Genomic DNA, 22,685 nt, shown 5'->3' with positions numbered 1-22,685 from the left:
ATTATAAGATTAGTTTATTTCTGTTGAATTGTAAAATTCGATTGCTTGTTTTACAACAATGAACTATAAAGAACGAGAAACTTTACGTAAATCTCCTGGACAGAATAATCGACGTGTTCGATCGTTTTATTTATGTTGAGGTTATTCGATGTGTAAACAGAGAAAACTCGTGGATAAATTGTAAGGCAGAAAATATATTTGAATAGAAGTGTAATTATAAGTAAGAATACAATTTGAGCTGGTCCAGATCCGCACGCTAGCTGTGTTACCCAATAACTGAAAACCCCGAAGCCAACGTCGCCTGTCTACTGTTTGTGGTCTGTCTTCGTCGCAGTCTTTTGTCTACACACTGTCGATGGCTTCGGTGCTTGAGAAAACTAAAAAAGACCAGATGTAGAGTTTTCTTAGAAGTGGTGACCACTTCAACAATTTAAACATTGAGTTTCTAATTTAAGTATCAAGCGTCGTGCGCTTTTGCATTTTCTGATTTTCCATAGATGCATATGCATGTACGGTCTAACTATTATTTTCTAAGTAATATATTACGACGTTATCGCGACTTACTTTCAATGAATTTTATTTGCAACGAATCTGTCTATTTAACTTTTACCTGCGCGCATCCGCACGATTGACGACCTTACGTATGTACATAAGCTACGATCAGGTGTCAAAATCTGCGTAATTGCACGCCTGTCATCGAAGTATATGTCACGCTACCTGTTCCCCTGTTTGCATACACGCGCGAATAAAACGCATGCACTGCGGTTATTGCAAAAAAGGGACAAGAACACGAGGATGTCATCAACAACGGCGTTCCACATTAACTTCCGCCCGGACAAATAACAGAGATTTTCACAGAGAATCCGGGTCACAGGCACGAAATGGGTTTCACAAATCAATTTTCTACTCCTCGTCCTCCTCGTCTTGAGAGAGAAAAAAAAAAAGAAAATAAATAATTCATTTAATCTCGCTACAATGCTTCAACCATTTTAGTATTCGATCGCATTTAGCATTGCTAAACTTATCTTAACCCGAATCTCTCGCAGCTTCCGCTCATAAATTAACCGTTCCACTACAAAAGCTTAAACTCGACGCGATCGCAAATAATAAAGCAATTACTATCGTAACACGCTCTAAAGAACAAAACCCTAAAACAAAGAAAAACTGTATAATCTAAGGGGAAGATCGAGATGGCTCCCATGTTTCTTTCCAAACATCTTCCTTCTCGTAGTTACCAAAGTCCATTGTCAAAATGGGTCTGGCGAACAATGGGAACGTTCTTCGTAGATTAAACCTAATGTCGGTAGCCTGAGTATGTACGCTTCCACGTAATATCTATCTTAACTATCTTCTTAACGAAAATATCACAAAACTGTTTCCTTAGAGCTATAAACATTTTGGTCGGCTACGTAACGATTAATTTAGAGAAAAAGCTCAGTCTTAGAACCAATCTTTGCAAATAGTTTTCGCTCCTACGCGCGACCCTGATGCGGTGCCATTTAAATAGGCAACAGACTGACAGTCGGTTACCGAACTTAAAATATTCGATTGTTAACCGATTACTCTCTCGATTAATTCTTTACTTGCTACTTTACTAATCATCGATGATTGAATTATTCGTAGGATTAAAATCGACGATTGTATCAGGCCGCTCTGCCAACAAAACAAAGATACCAACGATCTTCCGTAACAACGAGGACGCTAACAAAATACTCGTTCGTGTCTCATCGTTATTTATATCGTTCGCGGTTGTTCATGGCTGGTCGCATGGCAGTAGGGAAAGTAGTTCGAAACGAATGGAAAAAGAGAAGAGGAAAGGGACAGCGACGATGACGATAATAACAATAAAGAGACGATAGGCACCGTGTGGCCTGGTGCAGCGAATGGCACGGAAACTCGGCGCATGCCCGAGCTTTTAGACGAAAGGCGGAACCACACAGCTTTTCGCCGACCAATGTGATGTTGTGGGTGGTTCAGGACGACCTCCAGCTTGCGCGGTGCTTTCCTCAACGGCCATGTCGCACCAGCCGGTCCTATAACTCATCCTTCAGGTCCGCCGATCACCGATAAGCGGCCACGATCGAACGGTTTTATTGTCGCTGGCGTGCGTCCGTTGTCGAAAATAAACGTTCACCCGGTGAATCGATACGATTTCAACACGGTTGGTAGAGAAGGCAAGCAAAATAAAATGAACGGTGTAACGGTGGATCGGCATGAAATCGCGAGCCGAACCAGCATGTGTATGGTAAAACGGTGGTAGATATGGCGAGGGAATGTAGGGGAAACAACACGTCGGAGATAAAAGAAATAGTAGGTGATTAATGTTATTTCAGAGAGCTGGTTTCCATCGATTTGCACGCTACGGAAATTTCAAGTATAAACACCAGATTCGGAACAGTTGCGGCTCGTCGATGAGCTGGAGAAGGATGCTGGTAATAAATGGAATCTTCTGGTGATACGTTTGTGGTGATTGCTACGATATACAGATGAGAGATTTTGAGAGCTTAATGCGATTCGTTGTTGTTAATCGGTCGGAGAGCAATGGTATCAAAGCAAATATTTGATTCCGGAGTATGCGTAGATTCACTTCCATCATCAGCCGAAACATTAACATTTTCCAAATATTCTTTGTTTGCCGATAATGCGTGGCTGCTGCGTGTCGAAGTGACATACAACGAATTCTATCGAAACACGAATTGTCGAATAAGTACTAGTGGCAATTAGATAGGCAGCGATGAGAAATATTATCCAATAGTAAATTGCATAACGCTTCTTTAATTTATGATAATAAAATCTCGTATTCTACATATTAGAATCATATCGGTAAATACGCAATAAACTTGAAACGAAATCGGTGTGTATGCATTCGAGGGTATTTAAAACCCGAGATTTCTTCAATTTCTCGAGTACGTCTTTTTCGTTGAGTTTTGTGAATCGTACCGTTTCGTTAAAAGAACTCGAAAAGATCCCTTTTGCACTGGTCCGATATTGATTTGAGGAAGAGCATCGAGGAAAGTTGCGTTCGTAGAGGCGCAAGGGCGCGAGTGGCAAGTAGTAAATTGCCTCTCGTGACGACACCGTTTGTTGCAATTTATGGCCGCCATTACTATATGGAGTATAATAAACTAGTGCTACCGGTACAGCTTACCTACCATTCGTCCCTATTTATAGACAAATTCGACGAAGGTGAAACTAGAGCGACAGATGCGATCATCCGCGGAAGAACGGAAGTAGAGGATATTCCTCTAATCGATAAGTAGCTTTGATTATTATCGCTGCTGCTGCATTTCGTACCTCTACGTTGCAGAAAAGATTGCAGAAAAATTAGATGAGAAAGATACAGAGGCTTCGTGTCTGTTGCTTCTCCGATTTTTATTTTAATTTAGCGAGAAAAAGATTTCTGCGTTCATTTCCTACTCTTCTTCTTCCTCTTCCTCCGATATATTCAAGGATTTTCGTGTGGAGATAGTTTAGAGTTTAGAACGAAGCAAACAGCTTTGGCGCGTTATACAAAATCGGAAGAGACCGGTATTTATTCTCGCGTTTAGCGACCAGTTTACAGTTATGACTCTCGGTAAAACCTTCTCTATACACTGTATGCCTCGGGTCTCTAGATAACCTTGTTTCCTTTCTTTCCTTTCTTCATAGCAAGAAAGAAATAGAAAAAGAAAGATCCGATGAGTTGGAAGTTGGTTAAACTTCTTGCCAAATCGACCGTGATTAATCAATCATTTCATGCATTACAAAAAAAGAAGGAAAGAGCGAAGGAAAAGCTGATCAACTTCCATCAATTTATCTAGTAAAACAGATGGCACGAACAAACATAATTACCGAGATAAACTTCAAAAAATATATCTACTATCAGCCTTTATATGCTTGTTTTTTATTTTATACAATTATTACGATATCTAGCCATCTTATACAGCGATGATTATACAAACTCAGAATCAAGCTACATAATTTAATTGACGCGAAACAGACTTTACCCACTGCCCAAACAACTCACTTACATCCGAGAAGAACCGTTTCCTATTATCTATTCAGCGCAGCGAAAAAAGGAAAGAAAGAGAAACAAAGAGAGAGAGAGAGAACGTTTCATAAGTCTAGGCAGAACTCGAAAAATCGATTGTTTTGAAACTCTGCAGCAAGAATAGGATCGCGTCACGCTAATCGTATCTTTCTATTCAATGACGCTTGATATACGTACGTATATGGAACTGTGCACAGTAACTGCTGCATAGACGCATCCATCTACGTACGCAGTTACATAGCGTAGACAGGCGTGCACACGTGCACAAGCACGTTGCCATTAACGCTCATTTTGCGTCGTTGCGTCGTTCTGCACGGACCAGCGATAAGCAGCGTACAAATCAGGAAAACCGCTTTTGATTTTATACACAGACGAGCAACCCTTTCCTATCAGATATCACGCAACGCATCGTTCAAACGATGTGTCTTTAATTTCCGATATACAGGGTGTTGGGTAAAATAGTGTAATTATAGGAATGTCAATGAGAGGATGAGTGAAAGATATGTAATCAACATGGATCGTAATATGTCTCTTTTCGATGGGAAACGCAGATGCTTGTTTTCAGCATTTTAATGAAATATATATTTAAGAAAGCGTATTGTAAAAAATAAAAAAATGTTTCCCATGCGTTTTCTTCTCATTTTCATCTTTCTCTCGCTCGTAAATGGCAGATGGATTAAATCGTCTTGGCTCAAAGATTAATCGAAATGTTGGCTGTAGTGAAACTTCACTCGGGTCTGAAGTCCATTTATACGATCGAGATTTAAATCGGTATTCGATCAAAGTACTATCCAGATTAAACAAGATGCATTTATCCGATCGTGAATTGCTACTATTTAAAAGAGAAATCACAGGTAGCAGAAATAATCAATGAACTGATAGAAACTTACGTACGTGTATACGAATTGTTTATTCGCCAGGTTCGGACAAATGGAGCTGCACTGTATTCGAACTGACGATCGAATGCAGAGATCGAGCTTACATAATAATATACCGCGGAGAGAATTAATTAGCAACGAGGAAAGTTCGCGCGGCTATATTTAACACAGCTATACTAACTTCGTTAGATGTTCTGTACGTCTTTCTTGCCGATCTTCGACGGCTTTCACGGCTATCGTTACGACGTGAGAAAGATCGATGGTTCGCCATGAAATCGGCGTGTTTTTTTAATTACTACGGCACGCTAACTTTTAACGTTAATTATCGTTTTCTAGAGGATGCGTAAACATCTTTAGATACGCGAATGAGGATAATATCAGAGATATTAAAATCAGAAAAAATCTAGAAGGAGCCGACGACGAACCTTCCTGGCAACGAACGTAGCAACGAACAATTACTTTGACGACAATCGTGCGACTGTGAATAATAGCTGATAACGAAAACAAAAATAAAGTGAAATGTTGTCGATGATGTACACGGTACGCGTTGTTTATTGACACGGGTTATGACCAAGTATCGAGCTGTTAATTTCAAATAAACGGAAAAGCACGTTCACCGCTGCAACTTTCACTGTCTGCCAGCCACTGCGAGCACAGAGAATACTGGAATTGTTGGTAAAGACCGACGAATTGCGGTAATATCCGAGAGAGTTCGATCCATCCAGCGAATCTCGGCGGTCGCGCATCGGCGTGCTTCTCTTTCTCTTTCCGTTGTACTTTGTGTTTTCCAAAATACATTAAAACCTTTTGATAGATTGTACAGTGGCTATGAAAAGCACGTATCAACACGCCATTGTATCTATTCTATCGTTAACTAAATTCAAGTATACCGGCTCACGAACCTATTTAAACGGTTACCATAGAAAATTTCTATGCCCGTACTGTATGTATTATAAAAATATTTTGAAATTTCATTAGCACTGTAATGAGACACGACCACTATATCGTAATACTTTCACGAGCATGCGTATATATTATAATAAATTTCGTATCATTTAAGTAACACTTTCATAAGATATTATGAAAATGAAATGTAGAATCTGATAAAAAGCCACTTCAACTGAAACCGAATGTATGGGCCAATACATTTTCCAGTCATTGTATAGAGCGTTATTAGATGTATGTAGTTAACTAAACGTGAAATCGTTAGAATACAAAACGATCTGGTCGGAAAATCTCGGCAAGGACCTTGAATCCACGGCAATTATTTGACTTCGTGGAGATCGTATTTCATTTCCGTTCATCATTTTCGTTGCTTTTTGTTCGTCATTACTAGGAACTGATAAAGATATTTTGTTAGCTATTCGTAGTGATAGCAGACAGATCTGTGCCAATTACCTCCTTTACATAATCCAAGTTATTTGTCTACCTATTACTTCACTGCCTGGTCCTTAACGAGTTAAAGTGACACGAATTAAAATTTAGTAGCCGTTGCGTAAATTCAAATTACTTCAATGACAGGTATTCTAAACGAGATCGACCGAGCTAATTCAGTAAAAATATACGTTGCCATCCTATGCAACAATATGCGCGCTATTCGAAATTAACCGAATTATATTAGGAAATTAAACGAATTTCCATTGAAAGAGTTTCTTATGGACTCTTTCTAGCGATTGCAGGCTTTCCATTGATGGCGTATCTAAGAATTTTTAAAAATATCACGTTTTGACTGAAAAGCTACGCTGTGAGAAACGATAAAACAAAGTATACTTATATTCAAGTGTTTGGTACTTCGATGCTAAAGAATCTTGACACGTTACGTTAATGAAAAACGTGAGTCTACTGTCTATAATTTTTTAAATGTCAAGGTCAAGAAATGCAAATAGATGTTTTTCATCTTATAAGCATTGACATATTTTCTAAAAACGTACGTATGGGAACTGGGGTGAAAATTTATTTCATAGCATGCTCTGTCAACGATATGTTAATATTCGACTTAATCTAATTGTCTATTTTCTCATCTTAATCGCGTTCGACGCATTTAATCGTATTAATCCAGGAACGAATGATTCAATGTAGTCGAAAAACAAGTTCTCCGTTTGTACACTGCTCGCGAGAGCATGCTCGTGGAAAGATCAAGTTGAACGGAGAGAAGCATTACATTGCAACCTCCGACCCAAATAAAGAGTGCTACGGTGCACTCGTTGCAGGTGAATGCACCCGGGAGTCCAACATCCAGTGCGATTATTAGAAAAAAATCGTAAACACGCGGAAAAACGACGAATAAGACGAAAGAATTTTTATGCAGATGCTGTTCCGCTGATGCTATATAACAGATAATTATTACATATTTCGCCGATAACTCAAAGTTTACTTAAATTTCTCATATCCACGAAATATTTTTTATTCTGATTACGCCATTTTATCATTGTGAAAGAAACGTTTTATGATGATGGATATCTTACAGAAAAAAAACCTAATTTTAAAAGATACAACTTACAACGTAGTAGAGATTTTTATGCATTTATAAAGACGTAAATAATGTAAAGGGTGTACGGGTATATAATTAGTTTCATTTTCTCAACTATCGTCGTAAAAACCTGAATTCTGCTTAAACACGCATAAGTTAGCGACGATTATTAGAAGAAGAAATAGTAATTTCGTAACCACAATGTCAGAAAACTAAATTAAATTATACAGATTGACTAGAAACGGAAATTACGAATGAAATGTTGCATTAACGCATCATTGATCCTTAATGAATTAATTTCGACCGATGCTTGGTACGGATGACTTAACGTGACTTCTTACGAAATTAAGAGACACGATGACTCATACGAGTTTTGGTTCCGAGGGGAAGAGTATAATAGCGGTTGTTGCATAGTTACAGTGGAATAATGGCAAGAAATGATGCAGCACGATGCATTGAACTAAACGTGTAACAGGTATGTGAAGGCGGTTTTTCCGCGAGCATGGAGGGGAGCTGCACAGTCAAGGCAAAAGTAGGGTAAATGTATCCACGTAGGCACACGACTCTCCTTTGAAGATCAATCAGAGCGAGCTAAGCATTTTGCAAACAGAATTCTTCGGATTCAAGCGATTCAGGAAGAATCTATGAATGATACTACGCGACAACAATATTTGAATTATTCAACAACTCCAGTGTACCGACACACCTACCACGCTAGCGTACATCTAAATTGGATCTATATCGACGCTATCTTTAGAAATATCTGTGTTCTTACATAGTTTTATTCAGTTACACTACATGTATAAGATATTTCTGGTTTGGGTAGTTTTAGTACATAGTAGTTATGATAATTATGATAAGTTAGTAAAATATACTTATATTTTTATATAACTTAATAAAAAAAATAAAGATACTATAATGTTCCGCTATATTCGTTTACCTATGTCACGAAAGGTTAGCCCTGCAACTGTTTGAAGCATCTCTGTTAAAAACAAACTCCTCCATATTTACTACTTGATTCGTTGATCGTCCATGCTACGATCAAAAGTATCTACATAAAATCCAACAAATAATAATTCGCAATAAGGAGAAATTTCTCTGATCATTTTCATACTCTGCATCACTAAGGAACAGGCTTATTAGACTCTAGAATATTCGAGCAGAAAAGGAAGAGAAAAAACGCAGACCGAGTAAGGTCAAACTGGAGCAGGATAACGCTGTTTATCTGGTCATCTGTTTGAGAGTAAGGAGGCTGGAAGACGAAAACGCACGATGAACCGTGTCCGGTGCGTTTAAGGTCAATGCACGGGGAACTCGAAGCAACCGAAGAACGCATTTGTATGGCGCACACGGTAAATGCAAGGTATATGGCGAACGCTAGGGATCCGCGACATTCCCGTGGCTGTCATGCTTGTCAATCGTCGCGAACCGTTCCACCGAGCTAACTGGTGAACGCTTGCAATTTATACATATATCATGCACTCAAAACACAAGCGGTAACAAAACGAAACTCTGATAGTACTCACCGAGAATCGCCTGGAGGGTTTGCTCGTCCCCGTCCCCGATGACATCCATACCTCCGTTGATAATCGGACCCCTGAGATCTTCCGGGCCCGATCAACGGGCCCCATTTTGTCTCCAGGCTAGAATGTCACTCGACGCGACGTCCCACATAGTACGCAACGTTTAATGTAACTCTCTTCCGTTTTTCTCTCTATCTCTCTTTCTCTTTCTGCCTCCTTCTCTGTCGCCTTTCTATCTGTTATTCTCAGTCTCGCGGTTGCACTGTCTGTCTCTTTTTAATCGTATGTTTCTCTCGAAATTTCACCAAATAAGATAAGTTCACTCCTTCCGTGTGGTCACTCCGTGTTTCCTCGCACCTTCGAACGCAGCGACACGATCTACGAGCGATCGACGTCGAGAATCGACACGGTGAACGACAATGAAAGCATCGCAAAGGAAAAAAAGATTAATCCAATACAGTATCCGAAAGAAGTCACTACTTGAACCAACTTTTGTATATCGTCCTTTTTGTTCTTCCTTTTCTTTTTTTCTTTTGATTCTTTTGAATTCAACGAAACGATTTCTCCGTACGTTATTCTACTGCTGACTCGTACACCCAGGAGCCGTGTCGAATCCCGAGGCGCGGACTAAACTTCAGTTCCGTGGCCGATACCACACGCACACAATACGTAATACATGCAAACGCGCCCCGTGCATGTCGCGCCGAGAACGAGCTGGTCACGTGATACGCGTCAGTCTTCGAACTGCAAGGTTTGAAAGAACCGCGCATCGTCGCTCGCTCGTGAAAATGTCCTTTGATTTTGTAGTTAATGGTTGTTGATTCGAGTTTTCGTTGTGGAGTGGCCGATGTTACTTAAGATATCATTGCGTGATGTATTCGTTGAAACGCTGTAACAATTTATATGGTGATTTTAAGGCGCAAAGAGGCGTAAATGAAGCTGAATATCGATGAAGCGATTTGTACGACTCAAGATGGCGGCACCGAACTTAACGGCGTTTCGCGCGGTAAAACGAAATCAATGGAATTGACGTCGGAGTGGTTGTTTTGAAAATTGCGAGTACATTTCCTGCAGATTGAAAGGATTCCTTGTCATCAGTTGTACGTGTTTGGAGATATGTAAGTTATTAATATATTTTTCATTTGTATGTTTGAAAAGAATGCAATGTAGTTCTCGTGATTATTTATTTTTTTCACTTGTTAATGATAGTATATGTAAGTACGTATAATGGGATTTCTAGAATACAGAATAATTTCTGATTGGCTATAAAAATAGAATTTTATTCTTAATAAATAATGATCAATGTCATTTCTCAAAGTAACAGTTATGTAGAACGATCGTAGCACATATGTTGTATATATAATATATACATACATTACATTTCTTATAATCTAGAAAATATTAAACAGATGATATGTGAGGAACGTCGATATCATTTTTTGTAATATATACACTACAGATTGAATTAATTTCATGGTACATATAATGCAAACGTTTGATAACATTTTCTACGGAAATTTATATTTTAATGTATTAATCAAAATGGCGGAGTACGAGTTGAATCCACGAATTGAATTTAACGGACTTTATTTTTGGAAATAAGTATACAAATAATTTGTCGGTAAAGTATAGGAATTTGAATAAACATAGAAAATAACTTAATAAAATTCTATTATAAAATCATAATAATTACAAATAATTCTTCGCAAACAAAATTCAACATACGTGGCCGCGATAGTACTCCACTTTGCCAAAAAATTACACGTAAACATTGCATGGGTACTATAAACATTTATTACGTCACATAAGTACAGTTGAACACCAAAGGGTTTCTAAATTATTGTTATTGTTATCGTTACGTTATTAATACGTTTACATTAAAGTTTGCCCAAGGCTTTATATGTATACTCATAAATAATTTACTCTCAATTTGCTTACACAAATACATAGTCTCTTAAATATATTTTGCTCTCTGTACAACATATGTACAAGTATATATATGTATATATATTAGTATATATGTATACATATCACAATCTTTCGCTCAAAAATACACGTTCACACTTGTTCACTTACAAAACAGAAGAATTCTGAGGCATTATATCGACAATTCGAATAGTTGATGTTATAACACATTCGATTAACAGACTGAATATCTTAAAATAACATTTGAACTCGCTACGGCATATCCATACAGACAATTGTCAAAATTGCATACAATTGTAACAGTCTGAAATCGAAACGCACAACTTAGTGGAATTACGGTGAGAATTAATTATAAAAAAAGAACGAATCAAAGATTCCATTACAACGATCGATAATCATAGATCTTACAGAGTCTGCAATATATCTCGTAACGGTATGCGATAGTAATGAATATTAATAACTTTGATACAACGTCGAAATCGAGTTATATGCAATATTTCTATGCAGAGAGACATTTCTGTTCAAACTATTGCCATTCTTGTTAATAAGTTCTTTTCAAATTTTCCCTAGAAGCTCGTAACCACACTTATTGTCACCTATAGACTAATACAATATTCAACCGAGCAAACTGATTATTATCAAGAAAAAAAAGCAATGGCTCCTTTAGTCACTAATTCATAACATTGTATTGGAATTTCATTAAATATTAATTTATTCAAGCAGTAAACAGAATAAATAATTATAGTTTTGTACATAATACTTAGAGAGAATGTTATACAACAACTATAACCTTGCTTTGCTATATGAGGAATCGATAGTTTGCTTTTCGAGGTTCAGATCAACAAATCCGTCCTACAATTTGCTATCTCTTTTTCTCCTTTCTTTTTTCAAGTAAAACTACGTTTCTTACGATCTTATAACATCATGGATTTTGTTTTGGATCAGAGAAACATATTATCTCTAGCTAGATTTATAACTTATATAATAAACATATTGTACTACCTGCATTCAGTCTTTATTGATAAATTAATTAAAAGTCATGGAAATTAGCGTGTAAGTTTTACCGTTAAATTAACTAGGAACTACAAATAGGATAAAAATATTTTAATCGACGTGGGTCCCAATTTTATAATAATTTGCTTTTCTGTATATATGGTTTCATTTTGAAATAATCATTAACAGCTTTTAGCATTCATTTCTTTAACTGTAGTATTAGACAGCAACATCAATTTTGTAACAGTTTGCTGCATTGGAAAGCTAACAAAGAACTGCTTGTAGAAAGTATAGGATTCTGAGAATATTATAGATGCAAGTATTTATAACTGACAAATCTAATTTGTAACACATAGAGAATGCATAAAAATCTGAATCGATACTCAGATAAACCCTGATATCTTGTGAGTCAAATTGAAATATTTTTTTTTTCATTAGTCAAACAGTTTTAATTCCGTTTAAGAACATCGTATTCTTTAGAACATGAGTCAATAAACCGTTTATCTTTGTCTTGAGCTTTGTGACTGATATTAATTGTCAACGATTCGTCATGGCAGTATAGAAATGGCAGCTTATTTAGTGAGACATAACTCATCTTGAATAGCTGAAAGTCAGATAAGACATCCGCTGGTCTAAAGTTGAGATTCTTTCCATAGAATTTCCTCCATGGTATAGATATTCACACCTGGACGAAGTAATATGTTGCAGACAATATCTCATAGTCGTTTCGTAAATCTTTTCATAGTAATTCTCAAACAAATTTTTTCTTCTAGTGAACTGTTATCAATTCCCACAATCGCCTTATTTATGGTTTCAATCCCCTGAACTCGACGCTTTACCACCATCAAGCGTTTGTTCGTACAGACAAAGTGCACGATGAACGAATTCGTACTGTTCTGCCGTTTGAACCATACCGCCCCTGTCATATCTAAAAAAAAGATGTAATTTTTAAATATTTAAATCTAGCAACATATAATTTAACTCGCAATTAAATTGCCGGATTTCAGTTTAATTAAAAGAAAATATCTTGTACCTCATTTGACATAAAATACCCAACACATCAACATTTCCATCTCTTAATAGCTGTATCATTCCCGTGGCTAAAGCTATGAAACAACCAGTTCGTCCAATTCCTGCACTGCAGTGAACAATAACCGGACCTGGTAAAGAATTTATTTCTGCGGCTAAACTAACAAGGGTATCCGCAGCTTGAGGTACGGCATGGTCCGGCCATGAATCATACCTATAATTGTTTGTTAGTATTACATTAAGTGCTTTAATAGCACCACTCGAAATAACCAAAACATAGCAAATTTAATCTAATTACCAATAATGCTGCACGTGTCTTCTGTCTCCTTCGTATCGAAGTTCTAAATCTCTGATTATGTAACCTTCTCTCGTATCGATAGAGTTAACGATGATGGTAAACGGTCCACTTTGTATGCGATTATTTTTGTCCAGCGGAAAGTATGCTTCGCATTTTGTTTTAGCGGCCTCGTATAGCTTCGTCATCATAACTATTGCTGGTACTTTTTCTGCCCAGACCATTCTCCAGAAATCACCCACAGTGTGAGGTAATGGTCCCTGCGTTGCAATATAGCGAACATCTTCCCCATCATAACCCTGTTAAATTGAAATCGATAAACTTAAATTGAAATTTTGTATATTTAAATAACTTCAATTTTTGTGTATTCCATTTTGTCTTGAATGTACGTACCCGAATATAATTGGCGTTAATATAACTAGAAAGAGGATCATCAGCAGAACCTGGTAAAACCACCCTTGACTGTGGGTTTGGTAATACGGAACAATACCTATTCTTCACCCCGGATCCACAAATATCTAATTTCTCAGGCAAGTTGAGAGGAACCTCCCAAAACTCTTTGTGCAATGATGCTGGATCACTGATTGCTTTTTTAAGTTGGGCTCTTGATAGAACGTTTCCGGCACTTAATAAAAATTCCTCCGCGGTACATTCGCGGGTAGGCGTGACAATGTGTGGTGGACTTTCCGGAGGAGGTGCCAATTCTATAGTCAAACTTGCGCTTGATCCACGTCGTTCCAATAATCCTTTAGCTTTTATACATATTGGCTCCGGTCTGCGTTCTGGTATTGCCACCGACATTACCTAAGGATAGAGGAATTTGTCAATATTGTAGTTGTTACTTGACGACTATCTACATTATTCTAAATAATGGAACATGCCTCTGGTAAACCAGTAGCTTGTGTGACTGATTGGACAGTCTGAACAGACTGAATGGATGGTTTTGCTGCAGGTTGATGAACCCATTCAATTGATCCTTTTGCAGGCTTAATAGGCTTTTCTGGATGACCTACAGCACCTTCCTCTACCAAACCTCTCCTGTCACCATCCTCTGTATCTTTTTCACGCGACATTTGTTTCCGCAGCCATAACAAAACCTGAAAGAGAAATGAAATTAGACATAAATATCTTGCCCAACCATATGCAATGGGTGATATAGAATTGAAATCTTACCAGGAATGTAAAGAGAATAGCGCCACCGATGGCGCAAAGTACTACGAACATAGGCAATTGCCAGTCTGGCCATGATAAATTTGCAGTGGAGCGTACCTCCTGACCTGTACGGGTACTAAGTTGAGCTGCTTGCAAATCCATTCCAGCATCATCCAGTCCCGTTATGGACTGTGGGATCCTGTATACCAAAAATTGCATTTTAAATTGATATCAAATTTATTGCTATGTGAGTTAATAATATTTATTAATATATAGTTAATAATAGGCAGAAAGTTTTTTGTTTATGTACCTATGATGAGACCTAGCAGACATTCCCTCTGTAGATGGCAATAAAGGAATAGGCAGCACAGTATCTGCGTGCCACCTTTGTCCAGTAATTAAGTAAAATTTCTCCAAGGGATCTGATCTGTCATCGTTGCTAGAGATGTCGTAATAATTTGCATCATTTACATAATGGTTAGTCAGAGGAGTACTCGTACTTCCTGCAACAAAATTTTAATTCATTGGATTCAAATTGTTTTAAAAAATCCAGTATCATAATATATTATATTGCTATCTTACGTTGTATCATACTATGAAGATACTTAATACTTATCGATATATTAAAAATAGTTCAATTAATTTCTACAAAAAAATCTTATCTATATCTCTATCACTATCTATACAAAGAATGTTATTAGATATGAAATATCCTTTAATGTCATAATATAACGACACTCATAACACACTCACAGAAATTGACATTCGTTTATCTCGAGAATAACAACCAATATCATTAAGATATACAGAATATAAATATAAAGTATTTGCGCGACGTGACACGTGGGGTAGCACACGCGTTATGTCAGAACCTCAACAACAAAAAAAAAAAAAAGAGCAACACGTTTCGTGTTCTCTCTTTTATTAACGCAATATCAAACACCTTTCCATGATTTCGTACGATTTGTCATTTAACAACGACATGTTCCACTCGACGATAATTTGAATTCCTTTGAGTCTCATAAAGAGATCCTCGGAAGCGATTCCTTCCGACTTCCGTGCGGTTACGCAGGAAGTAAACATCGCGTCAATTTTATGAACGGAACACCAAGGAAACTCTGAAGTGGTGAAGGGTAACAAACGCGAGCAGATGGAGTATACACCAATGAGAGAACTGCATGTGACAAGTGGATGAATAGACGTCGTTCCAGTCACTGACACAACTGTACACCGTGTGTATACATCCACTTCCCATTTACACACAAATACGAAAGCGAAGAACACGAATAAACTACATCCTGTTTTCTCGACCGTGTGTATAGAGAGAACTAACGTATATGTATCAATGTATGTATATGATGTTCACACAAATGAAAAAAGAAAAGTGAATATTTAAAAATATAAAAAAAAATTCGATCGGTACCTCTCGTCAGAAACAAACACACGTAGAATACGAAGACTGTACGATTAAGAATAATGTGCAAGCCACGATTTGAAAGTAGCGGTTGCGTGGACATGTAAACAGCCATGTTGATATCGTTAACAGAAACCAGTCTGTCTCGTCTGCGCAAGCTTCTCGTTCGAACTGTCGAAGACATCGTTCGTATACCCTGACCTGGGCTTCGGTTTACTTCGGCCTTGCACTCGGTTATGTACGGGAGTATATACCAGCCAATCAGCGGTAAGATACACGCAAATGACAGCCAATCGCGTGCTCGATTTACTACCAACGCCAGGAATTTGGCGGGAGGGACTCAAGGTGAATGAAAGCGAAGCACGTGCAACTAATGATAGTAAAGTGCATTCGGAATCAAGTTTTACGTTTGCCCATTGAGACCGGAGCGAGAAGCGTTTCTGTGTTCCGTCTCAGCCATTGCACGACTACACGATGTTTCGATTCGTTCGATTTCGACGTCGCGCTCTCACGCGGTCGGTGTCGTATTCTCTTCCGGTAATACCGTTCTTTTTCTTCGCGTTAATAAGGAGTTCTCTTTCGACGATTACGCGAGTACACCGTGATTCATAAGTAACGGCACATTCCGAAATATTGGAGTACATACAAGTTTTAAGCTTTTGAAGTTTCTACGATCTCTTATATTATGTAATATATGAGATTTTGATCTATTATGCTGAAAATATTTGACTTCTTTCAATATGTTATATAAGTTCCCAGGATTTTTACGATTTCCAAGACGTTTCAAGATTTGTCGGAACTTTGCATATTCAAGATTTATTAGAACTTTAAAGATTGAAGATTTATCGATACTTTTGAGAATTCTAAATCACTCTGGAAGTGACTCGAACTTGCACAGTGTCAAAAACCTTTGAATCGCTTCCAAGTTGAGATTCGAATATCTGTCACTATTCATAAATTTCCAGATACTTTGACCGACGGCACAAATCACAAATTAAACAACTTAAAGACAAACAATTTTTCAACCAAACAAGATTGTTCTACGAACATCACAACTTTATCGTTGCATATTGGTTTCTAAAAATGAACTTTATTTCGTTGTAATATACTATTACGTATAGCTCGGCAAGAAGAAAATTATTGCAGACCTTTTCACTTTTAATTTCGTAATTCGGTTACACAATTACAAAGATAAACAAGTGTCTGATTACTTTTGAGCGCCAGTATACATATATCCACAGAGAGTTTGTCGCGATGAACAAAGGGGATTATACTATTTATATTACTTCTATCGTTAAGGGAATTCAGTTTATGAATAAATCAAAGCAAGAAGAACACGCGTATCTCCCTAAGAGCGTTTATGGGTCATGGATACCCGTCACGGTGGTTAACATTAAAAGAAATATTTTTCTGATGCGCTGACGCATCTTGGGGATGAATCATTCCACGCACGTATACTCTATGAAATTAAAGTTTGTCACGAAGAAACGAAAGAATAAAAAAAAAAAAAAAAAGAAAGAGATGAAAAATTCGATCATCTTGTTACATATTACCGTGTATAAAAACTCTGTCGAAACACTGCCTCATGTTTGCGTCGATATTATACTTTTCCATCCGTTTGAAATCGTTAAACTACTGTGATTTTTCTACGATTCTTTCTTCACACAAGCAATATCGATCGATTGACGTAAAACAAGCGATGAAGCAATCTTCCTTTATCTCGTGACAGACACATGATGCAAAACAGCGTCGGTCTTGCTCCGAATTAAAAAGCAATAGTCTGTTAATATTGGCTCGATTTTATCAATTGTTCATCGGTTAAGACAACATTGAATCGAGCGAACGTCTACGCGCGTCTTACGCGTTTCTCAAGAATATCTCAGTGAATCAGAAAACCGGATGTCGCCCATTCATCCCTGCCATACGGCCGACATCCAATATTCGTTCTGTCGAATTGGTTCTTCTGCTTCTATTTATTCTCCTATCTTCCAAATTTCCACAAACAAAATTCTACTATCGTAATTTATAATTTCGACATCTAAAATTGTCTTGTTTCTCTAAAATTGTATCCTCTGAAATATTTCTCTTCTTTCTTTCAATCTTTCCTCGTCGATATGTATTTCTCTTTCTAACGAGTCTTTCAACGTTCAAGTTTTTAACGTTCTTCCCTTTAAGTTGAGTCAATGTTGAGTAGCAGCATACTGCAATAATTACTCATATAACACAGTACCGGTACTGTATTCCACGAAGCTGATGTTCAACGAACTGCGGTTTCTCTGAAGTTGCCTACCGATCCCTGTCACTCAACAATACTGATCAATTGTCATTGTTGTAACACCGGTACAGGCTGAAAAAATCAATAAACCACCGTAGCAGAGCCGAATCTTCGAAACTACCCCTTCTTTATCCGACGGATTCGTAAATTAATTGATTCGAGATCAATGTCATGGACGAGCGGAGCCAATTCTGCTATCCGTAAATACCCGAACGTCCTTTGACATGATTGATCGTACAAAGTAATTCTTAACAGAAAACATCCGTGTTTTCCATACTTTTCACCTTCAAGAAAATATATCTGAAACGCGTGTCGGTTGACTACGTTTACTCGATAACACTGAATACGTTAATTACACGAACGACTTTACGACTAATCGACTGATCGATCGTACGACGGTAATTGTTAAAAAAAAAAAAAAAACATTCAGGTATTCTGTACTTTCCAATTTTCAGAAAATAATATTTCGGATACACGTTGCTCGCTCACGTTTACCCGACAGCACTGAATACTTCGATTACAAAACGATCTGCCTTTTAATAAACACTTTTTCCGCTAACATTCGATAATATCCTTACAACTGACTCAACGATAAGATAAATGGGCGAATTGTTAAAAAAGTTCGCTGTTTGCTTATGAATCACTCGTCGAATTTAATATGTATCTCGACATGTATTTCAATTAGGTTGAGAAATAGCGATGTGGAGTCGAGGTCATAAGTATAAAGAGAAACTGATGTAAATCCGCAATGAATGAAATGAAAATCGATGGAACACAGATCGAAGCACTGGGAGGGAAAATTATTGGCAGAGACGAAGTTTTGCGAGTGTACGGGAGCGTAGAACCGTACGGAGCGTAGGGCGGTCGTGGCACCGACTAAATTAGAGGCTCCATTCACCCTTCGGAGAGAGCTTGCGAGCTTTCGCAGGGCGCACGCAGCCAGACACGCACTTGCGTAAAATTGCGTGTCGTCGATTCGAACGAGAAACGCGTGGGCAGTATCGAGACGTCTCTCAAGGGGTTTTTTTTGTCCAGTACTTCGCCGAGGGAAATGCAAACATACGAGGGAGAAAAATTGAGAGATTCGCCGGAATAAAATCCTCGTTGCCTAAACGTCTCTCGACTATTTATGACTGTTTATCATTTCGCAAATTCTTTCAATTTTATAAAAAGATGAATTCTGGCTATATATGTAAAAGATTATTTACACGACACGCGTCACATTTGTAAATTTAACGAAAGGAAATGGGGGTTGATTTCCAAATCGATTTTTCGACGAGATAATTGAGGAACATTCGATATAGAATATAAGAACTTAAGCGAAAAGTGAATTACAATTATATTCATATGGAGAATTATTCGTAGTATAGCACAGTTAAAAAATATTATCGCGAATGTTGAAATTAATTTTTCAAGAACAGCATGGAAGAATATTCTGGAGAATAACATCGTGTATATAAATTACGATTGTAAATTACGTAACAGGATGTATTGACGTTTTCCTTTGTTAAAAAAGAAACTTGGAATCACCCTATTAATTACCGTAGGGCGGCGGGGCACGATAAATTGTCAGTCAAAGGATTTTACCATCCTTGCCATCCTCGAACTCGATGAAAAGTCGTTTAACATTTACTACAAAACCTTGGTTATTCATCGTGAGTCATTGGCCGCGGTGCTCGTGACGACCGTTGATAAAGCGCATTTGTAAATCGTCGAACGCTCTATCGATTACCTGTATAGCGTTAAAAATATGCAACATTCTTCAATTTATTTTACCTTATTTGGAAATTGTACAAAGAGAATTTTAAATTTCTAGTTATACAACTTCTATAATTTTACTTTTATCTTTATATTTATCGCTGGAAAATATTGAATTAATCGCGTGTTGCCGACCAATTAAGGGCAAATTTCTAACTTCTAATTTTATAAATTTTACAGCTTTACTTTTATACTTTAATGCTCATTAGGTGGAAGTACCTAATCTGGCCGCGATTAAGCTGTTTGAAAATTCGAAATTTTATCCAGCTAGAGGAGAACGACAGGAACGAGTGGAGATATAACGAGCGTGGAAAGAAAATCTGCGAAAATTGCGAAAGTTTTACGGAGCTTATTTTCGAAAGCGTGGGTGGGAAAGAAAATCATGGGACAGTTTCTAAGAGCAATAAACATAACCACTCTAAGCAGTACCTTGACATTTCCTTTTTGAGACGTTTTGCTTGGTCAGTCGGGGCTTCCTTCGTCCAGAAAAGCGGCTGTCACAGCGTGTTAGAAAGCAAAAGAAGAGAGGATAATCCTACGGCAATTTTCTCGATGCTTATTCGCCAAGCACGTGCGACGTGCAACTCCGCGACTTCCGTTCGTTATCTCTGACTTCCTTCTTTTTTTCTTCCTTGCACGCCTGCAATCGTACGAAAATCACGCACATATTGAATATCTAATGTTAGGACGAATATTTGAAAATATAATCGAATATTTAACATCAATTAACATGAATATCTAACGCAGATCTTCTGAGAAACCAAACCGGTGAAATCCACGTTTCACTCATTTAATTAATATATTCAGTGCCCGTTAAAGAAATGATTTACTTCAATCGGTTCATACGTCGTAAGAAGGCGAAACGAATAACGAAAAATTCTACGGTAAAAAACAACAATGATTGTATCGTCGTATTCTGTAACTGAATCGAATTGGATACAAATAAGACATCGATTAGAAAAATGTATGGGGTAATAGTGACAGAATGTCCGGCTGGAGAATTCCTTTTGAAATATTAATAGTTAATGGTGATCGCGTGATTGCATTTTTAACAAAAGATGATACGAGCCGCCACCGCGCCGTTAAAGTAAATTAGACTATACCGAATCGATTTCCCGGCGGTAGGTTGTCTCATGGTAGAATGACTCATAGGAAATCTACGTGACCGTACTTCTGAATCGTCTAATTAAAACGTTGCTTAGCCTCGCACGCGAATGTAAATTTCAATAATTTCATTTTAATTTCCTAATTATCCTCGAGCAAATTACGATCCTATGCAAATGGGAAAAAATTTACGATCAAAGCTTCGTTTATATTTCCTTGGATCGTTTTATCGTTCATCTGTAACGACCGATCTTTAACGAGTAAATGGATCGCTGAAAAGCCACGCCGGGCAACCCCGTAAATGATAACGCACAGAAAAATCATAATTACAAGGGTTATTTTTAGCAAAATTGATCTCAGAACTCGTAATTACGTATACTATCTGCTACGAACGAGTAATTAATATTCATCGAAGAAGACAATGAATTTATTTCCGAAGAATTGATTTATGTGTCTATAAATCCTATCGCGTAAAGGTGGAGTTAGTCAATTTGCGCGATTTAATGGAAATCAACGTACTCACCACCTCGGATCGAATCAAAATCCGTGGGTAACGCCCGCTCACCTTTAAGTACACATAAAACACTGGTCGGTTAGTTTCTCGGTCAACATCGCGTTCCCCATTCGGTGTCCCCTATCACCGAGCGCGATCCTTGAAAAATTCATTGTCCCACGTCTGTCACGTTTCAAGCGGAACAAACGGCAAACACCACCGCGACGGTCCATTCAGAGATCACCAGCGGAGGATCGTCGGCGTCGATTCACCCTTCGGCGTGTTGCGGCTGTTACAAGTAGTTGACCATCGGCCGCGCGCGTGTACTCCGCGTGAGATCGACTACGTATATCCTTGATAAAACGGTGCTTTCGCGGCTTTTCTGTCCTAACTTTCCTCGATTTCTTGTCTCGTGTCGTTTTATCGGTCTTTGTCCCCTTTCGAACCTTTAGAACGTTAGATATCGGTCAAGATTTAATCAACGCGTAAAGGTCTACTATGTAGCAGTGTACCAACGTTCGTCGTCCGTGTTTGGATCGAGGAACAACGTATCAATCAGATCTTGTGGAAGTCGCGCGACGCCGACCACTTGCATCGGACGCATCTGAATGGCGTCTGAACGGGTTGCAAAATGACGGCCAACTGCATTCACCTCTTTCGGTGGCCGTGGAGGGTGGCGAGGTGGAGTGCAGACGCGCGCATTCGTGACACGGATACGAGGCGACCCACCTTCCCCTCTTTTACAGTGCACAACCACCAGCCAACCCCGCTTCATCCCCCGAACGAACCAGCCACCACGATCGACAGGGTGCTGCGGCTACCGATGGTGTCGCTCTTTCTTCTTCCTCTCTCACGAACCACCCCTCCTGGTTACTACCTGCATACTTTTCCATTGCCTCCACCCCGTTTTCGAGGTTGCCACGCATCGTTCGTCTTTATGAGAGAGGACGGGACCATGGCTCGCCTGTGTGCGCTACTCCGTGTCTTCGTGTGTCTTTTCTTTCAGCTTCGACGGTAAGCAGTTTCACGCTATATTATTTTCGGATAGTTCAGGGACGGTTTAATCTCGCGTGGAGATTCATCGGTCCGGCCGGCGTTTTGCTCGACCTATTTTACGGCCGTTAGGGTAATTCGGTTTTCGAAGGCGTTCAACGAATCGCTGGATGGAAAGGCAAGGGCGGATCGATCGAACTTTTAAAATAAATCCTTGTTAAACCCTTGTAATAGAAAGTCACGCCTCCGGTTCGTAGTATTTTACGGTGAAAACGCAAAGGAAGTTGCTTCTATTTGAAGAACTGGCGGGAAAGTCCATTTTTCTTGATTCTTATTTTTTTTTTTTTTTATT

The 22,685-nt window shown here is 38.3% G+C and overlaps 2 protein-coding genes across 12 annotated transcripts in view; both read right to left on the bottom strand.

Moving 5' to 3' along the window:
* LOC117156952 (myelin regulatory factor) overlaps positions 1 to 9,557 on the bottom strand; it is a 68,194-nt gene extending 58,637 nt beyond the window's left edge. For 3 of the 6 annotated variants that reach the window (XR_004464198.2, XM_033334505.2, XM_033334507.2), the window contains exon 1: positions 8,905 to 9,556. Coding sequence is in view for 5 of the 6 variants with exons in the window: in XM_033334505.2 (XP_033190396.1) it covers positions 8,905 to 8,953 (49 nt within the window). In the remaining variant the exon portion in view is untranslated. Of the gene's footprint in view, positions 1 to 8,904 lie in introns of all 6 variants that reach the window. The other 3 variants (XM_033334506.2, XM_033334509.2, XM_033334508.2) reach the window with 2 other exon arrangements.
* Positions 9,558 to 10,672: 1,115 nt separating this feature from the next.
* Positions 10,673 to 21,905, bottom strand: LOC117157033 (tyrosine-protein phosphatase non-receptor type 5). 6 transcript variants are annotated; one of them, XM_033334667.2, is made up of 9 exons: positions 21,371 to 21,905; positions 20,173 to 20,383; positions 14,607 to 14,799; positions 14,318 to 14,495; positions 14,026 to 14,241; positions 13,538 to 13,948; positions 13,148 to 13,443; positions 12,854 to 13,063; positions 10,673 to 12,748 (listed from the first exon to the last, which is right to left on the bottom strand). In XM_033334667.2, exons 3-9 carry the CDS (start codon positions 14,627 to 14,629, stop codon positions 12,634 to 12,636), a joined length of 1,449 nt encoding a protein of 482 aa, XP_033190558.1. In that variant the 5' UTR covers positions 14,630 to 14,799; positions 20,173 to 20,383; positions 21,371 to 21,905; the 3' UTR covers positions 10,673 to 12,633. The 6 variants fall into 6 exon arrangements, with proteins under 6 accessions (XP_033190558.1, XP_033190561.1, XP_033190557.1 ...); XM_033334670.2 differs by having other exon boundaries at positions 21,413 to 21,905; XM_033334666.2 differs by lacking the exons at positions 20,173 to 20,383; positions 21,371 to 21,905 and adding an exon at positions 17,264 to 17,554.
* Positions 21,906 to 22,685: the final 780 nt, after the last annotated feature.

Source organism: Bombus vancouverensis, chromosome 10, assembly GCF_051014615.1.
Source record: "Bombus vancouverensis nearcticus chromosome 10, iyBomVanc1_principal, whole genome shotgun sequence".
In the NCBI taxonomy this organism is placed as follows: domain Eukaryota; kingdom Metazoa; phylum Arthropoda; class Insecta; order Hymenoptera; family Apidae; genus Bombus; species Bombus vancouverensis.
Note: the sequence above shows the minus strand (reverse complement) of the source record. Positions and strands in the feature narration are given on the sequence as shown.

What these genes read in the sequence shown, in the direction of transcription:
- LOC117157033 (XM_033334665.2), bottom strand. Translation starts at nt 15,894, where the DNA reads ATGTCTTCGACAGTTCGAACGAGAAGCTTGCGCAGACGAGACAGACTG. An exon ending in CTATTCTCTTTACATTCCTG is followed by an intron (nt 14,242 to 14,317) that starts GTAAGATTTCAA and finishes TTTCTCTTTCAG; the next exon opens with GTTTTGTTATGGCTGCGGAA. An exon ending in AAGCTACTGGTTTACCAGAG is followed by an intron (nt 13,949 to 14,025) that starts GCATGTTCCATT and finishes CTCTATCCTTAG; the next exon opens with GTAATGTCGGTGGCAATACC.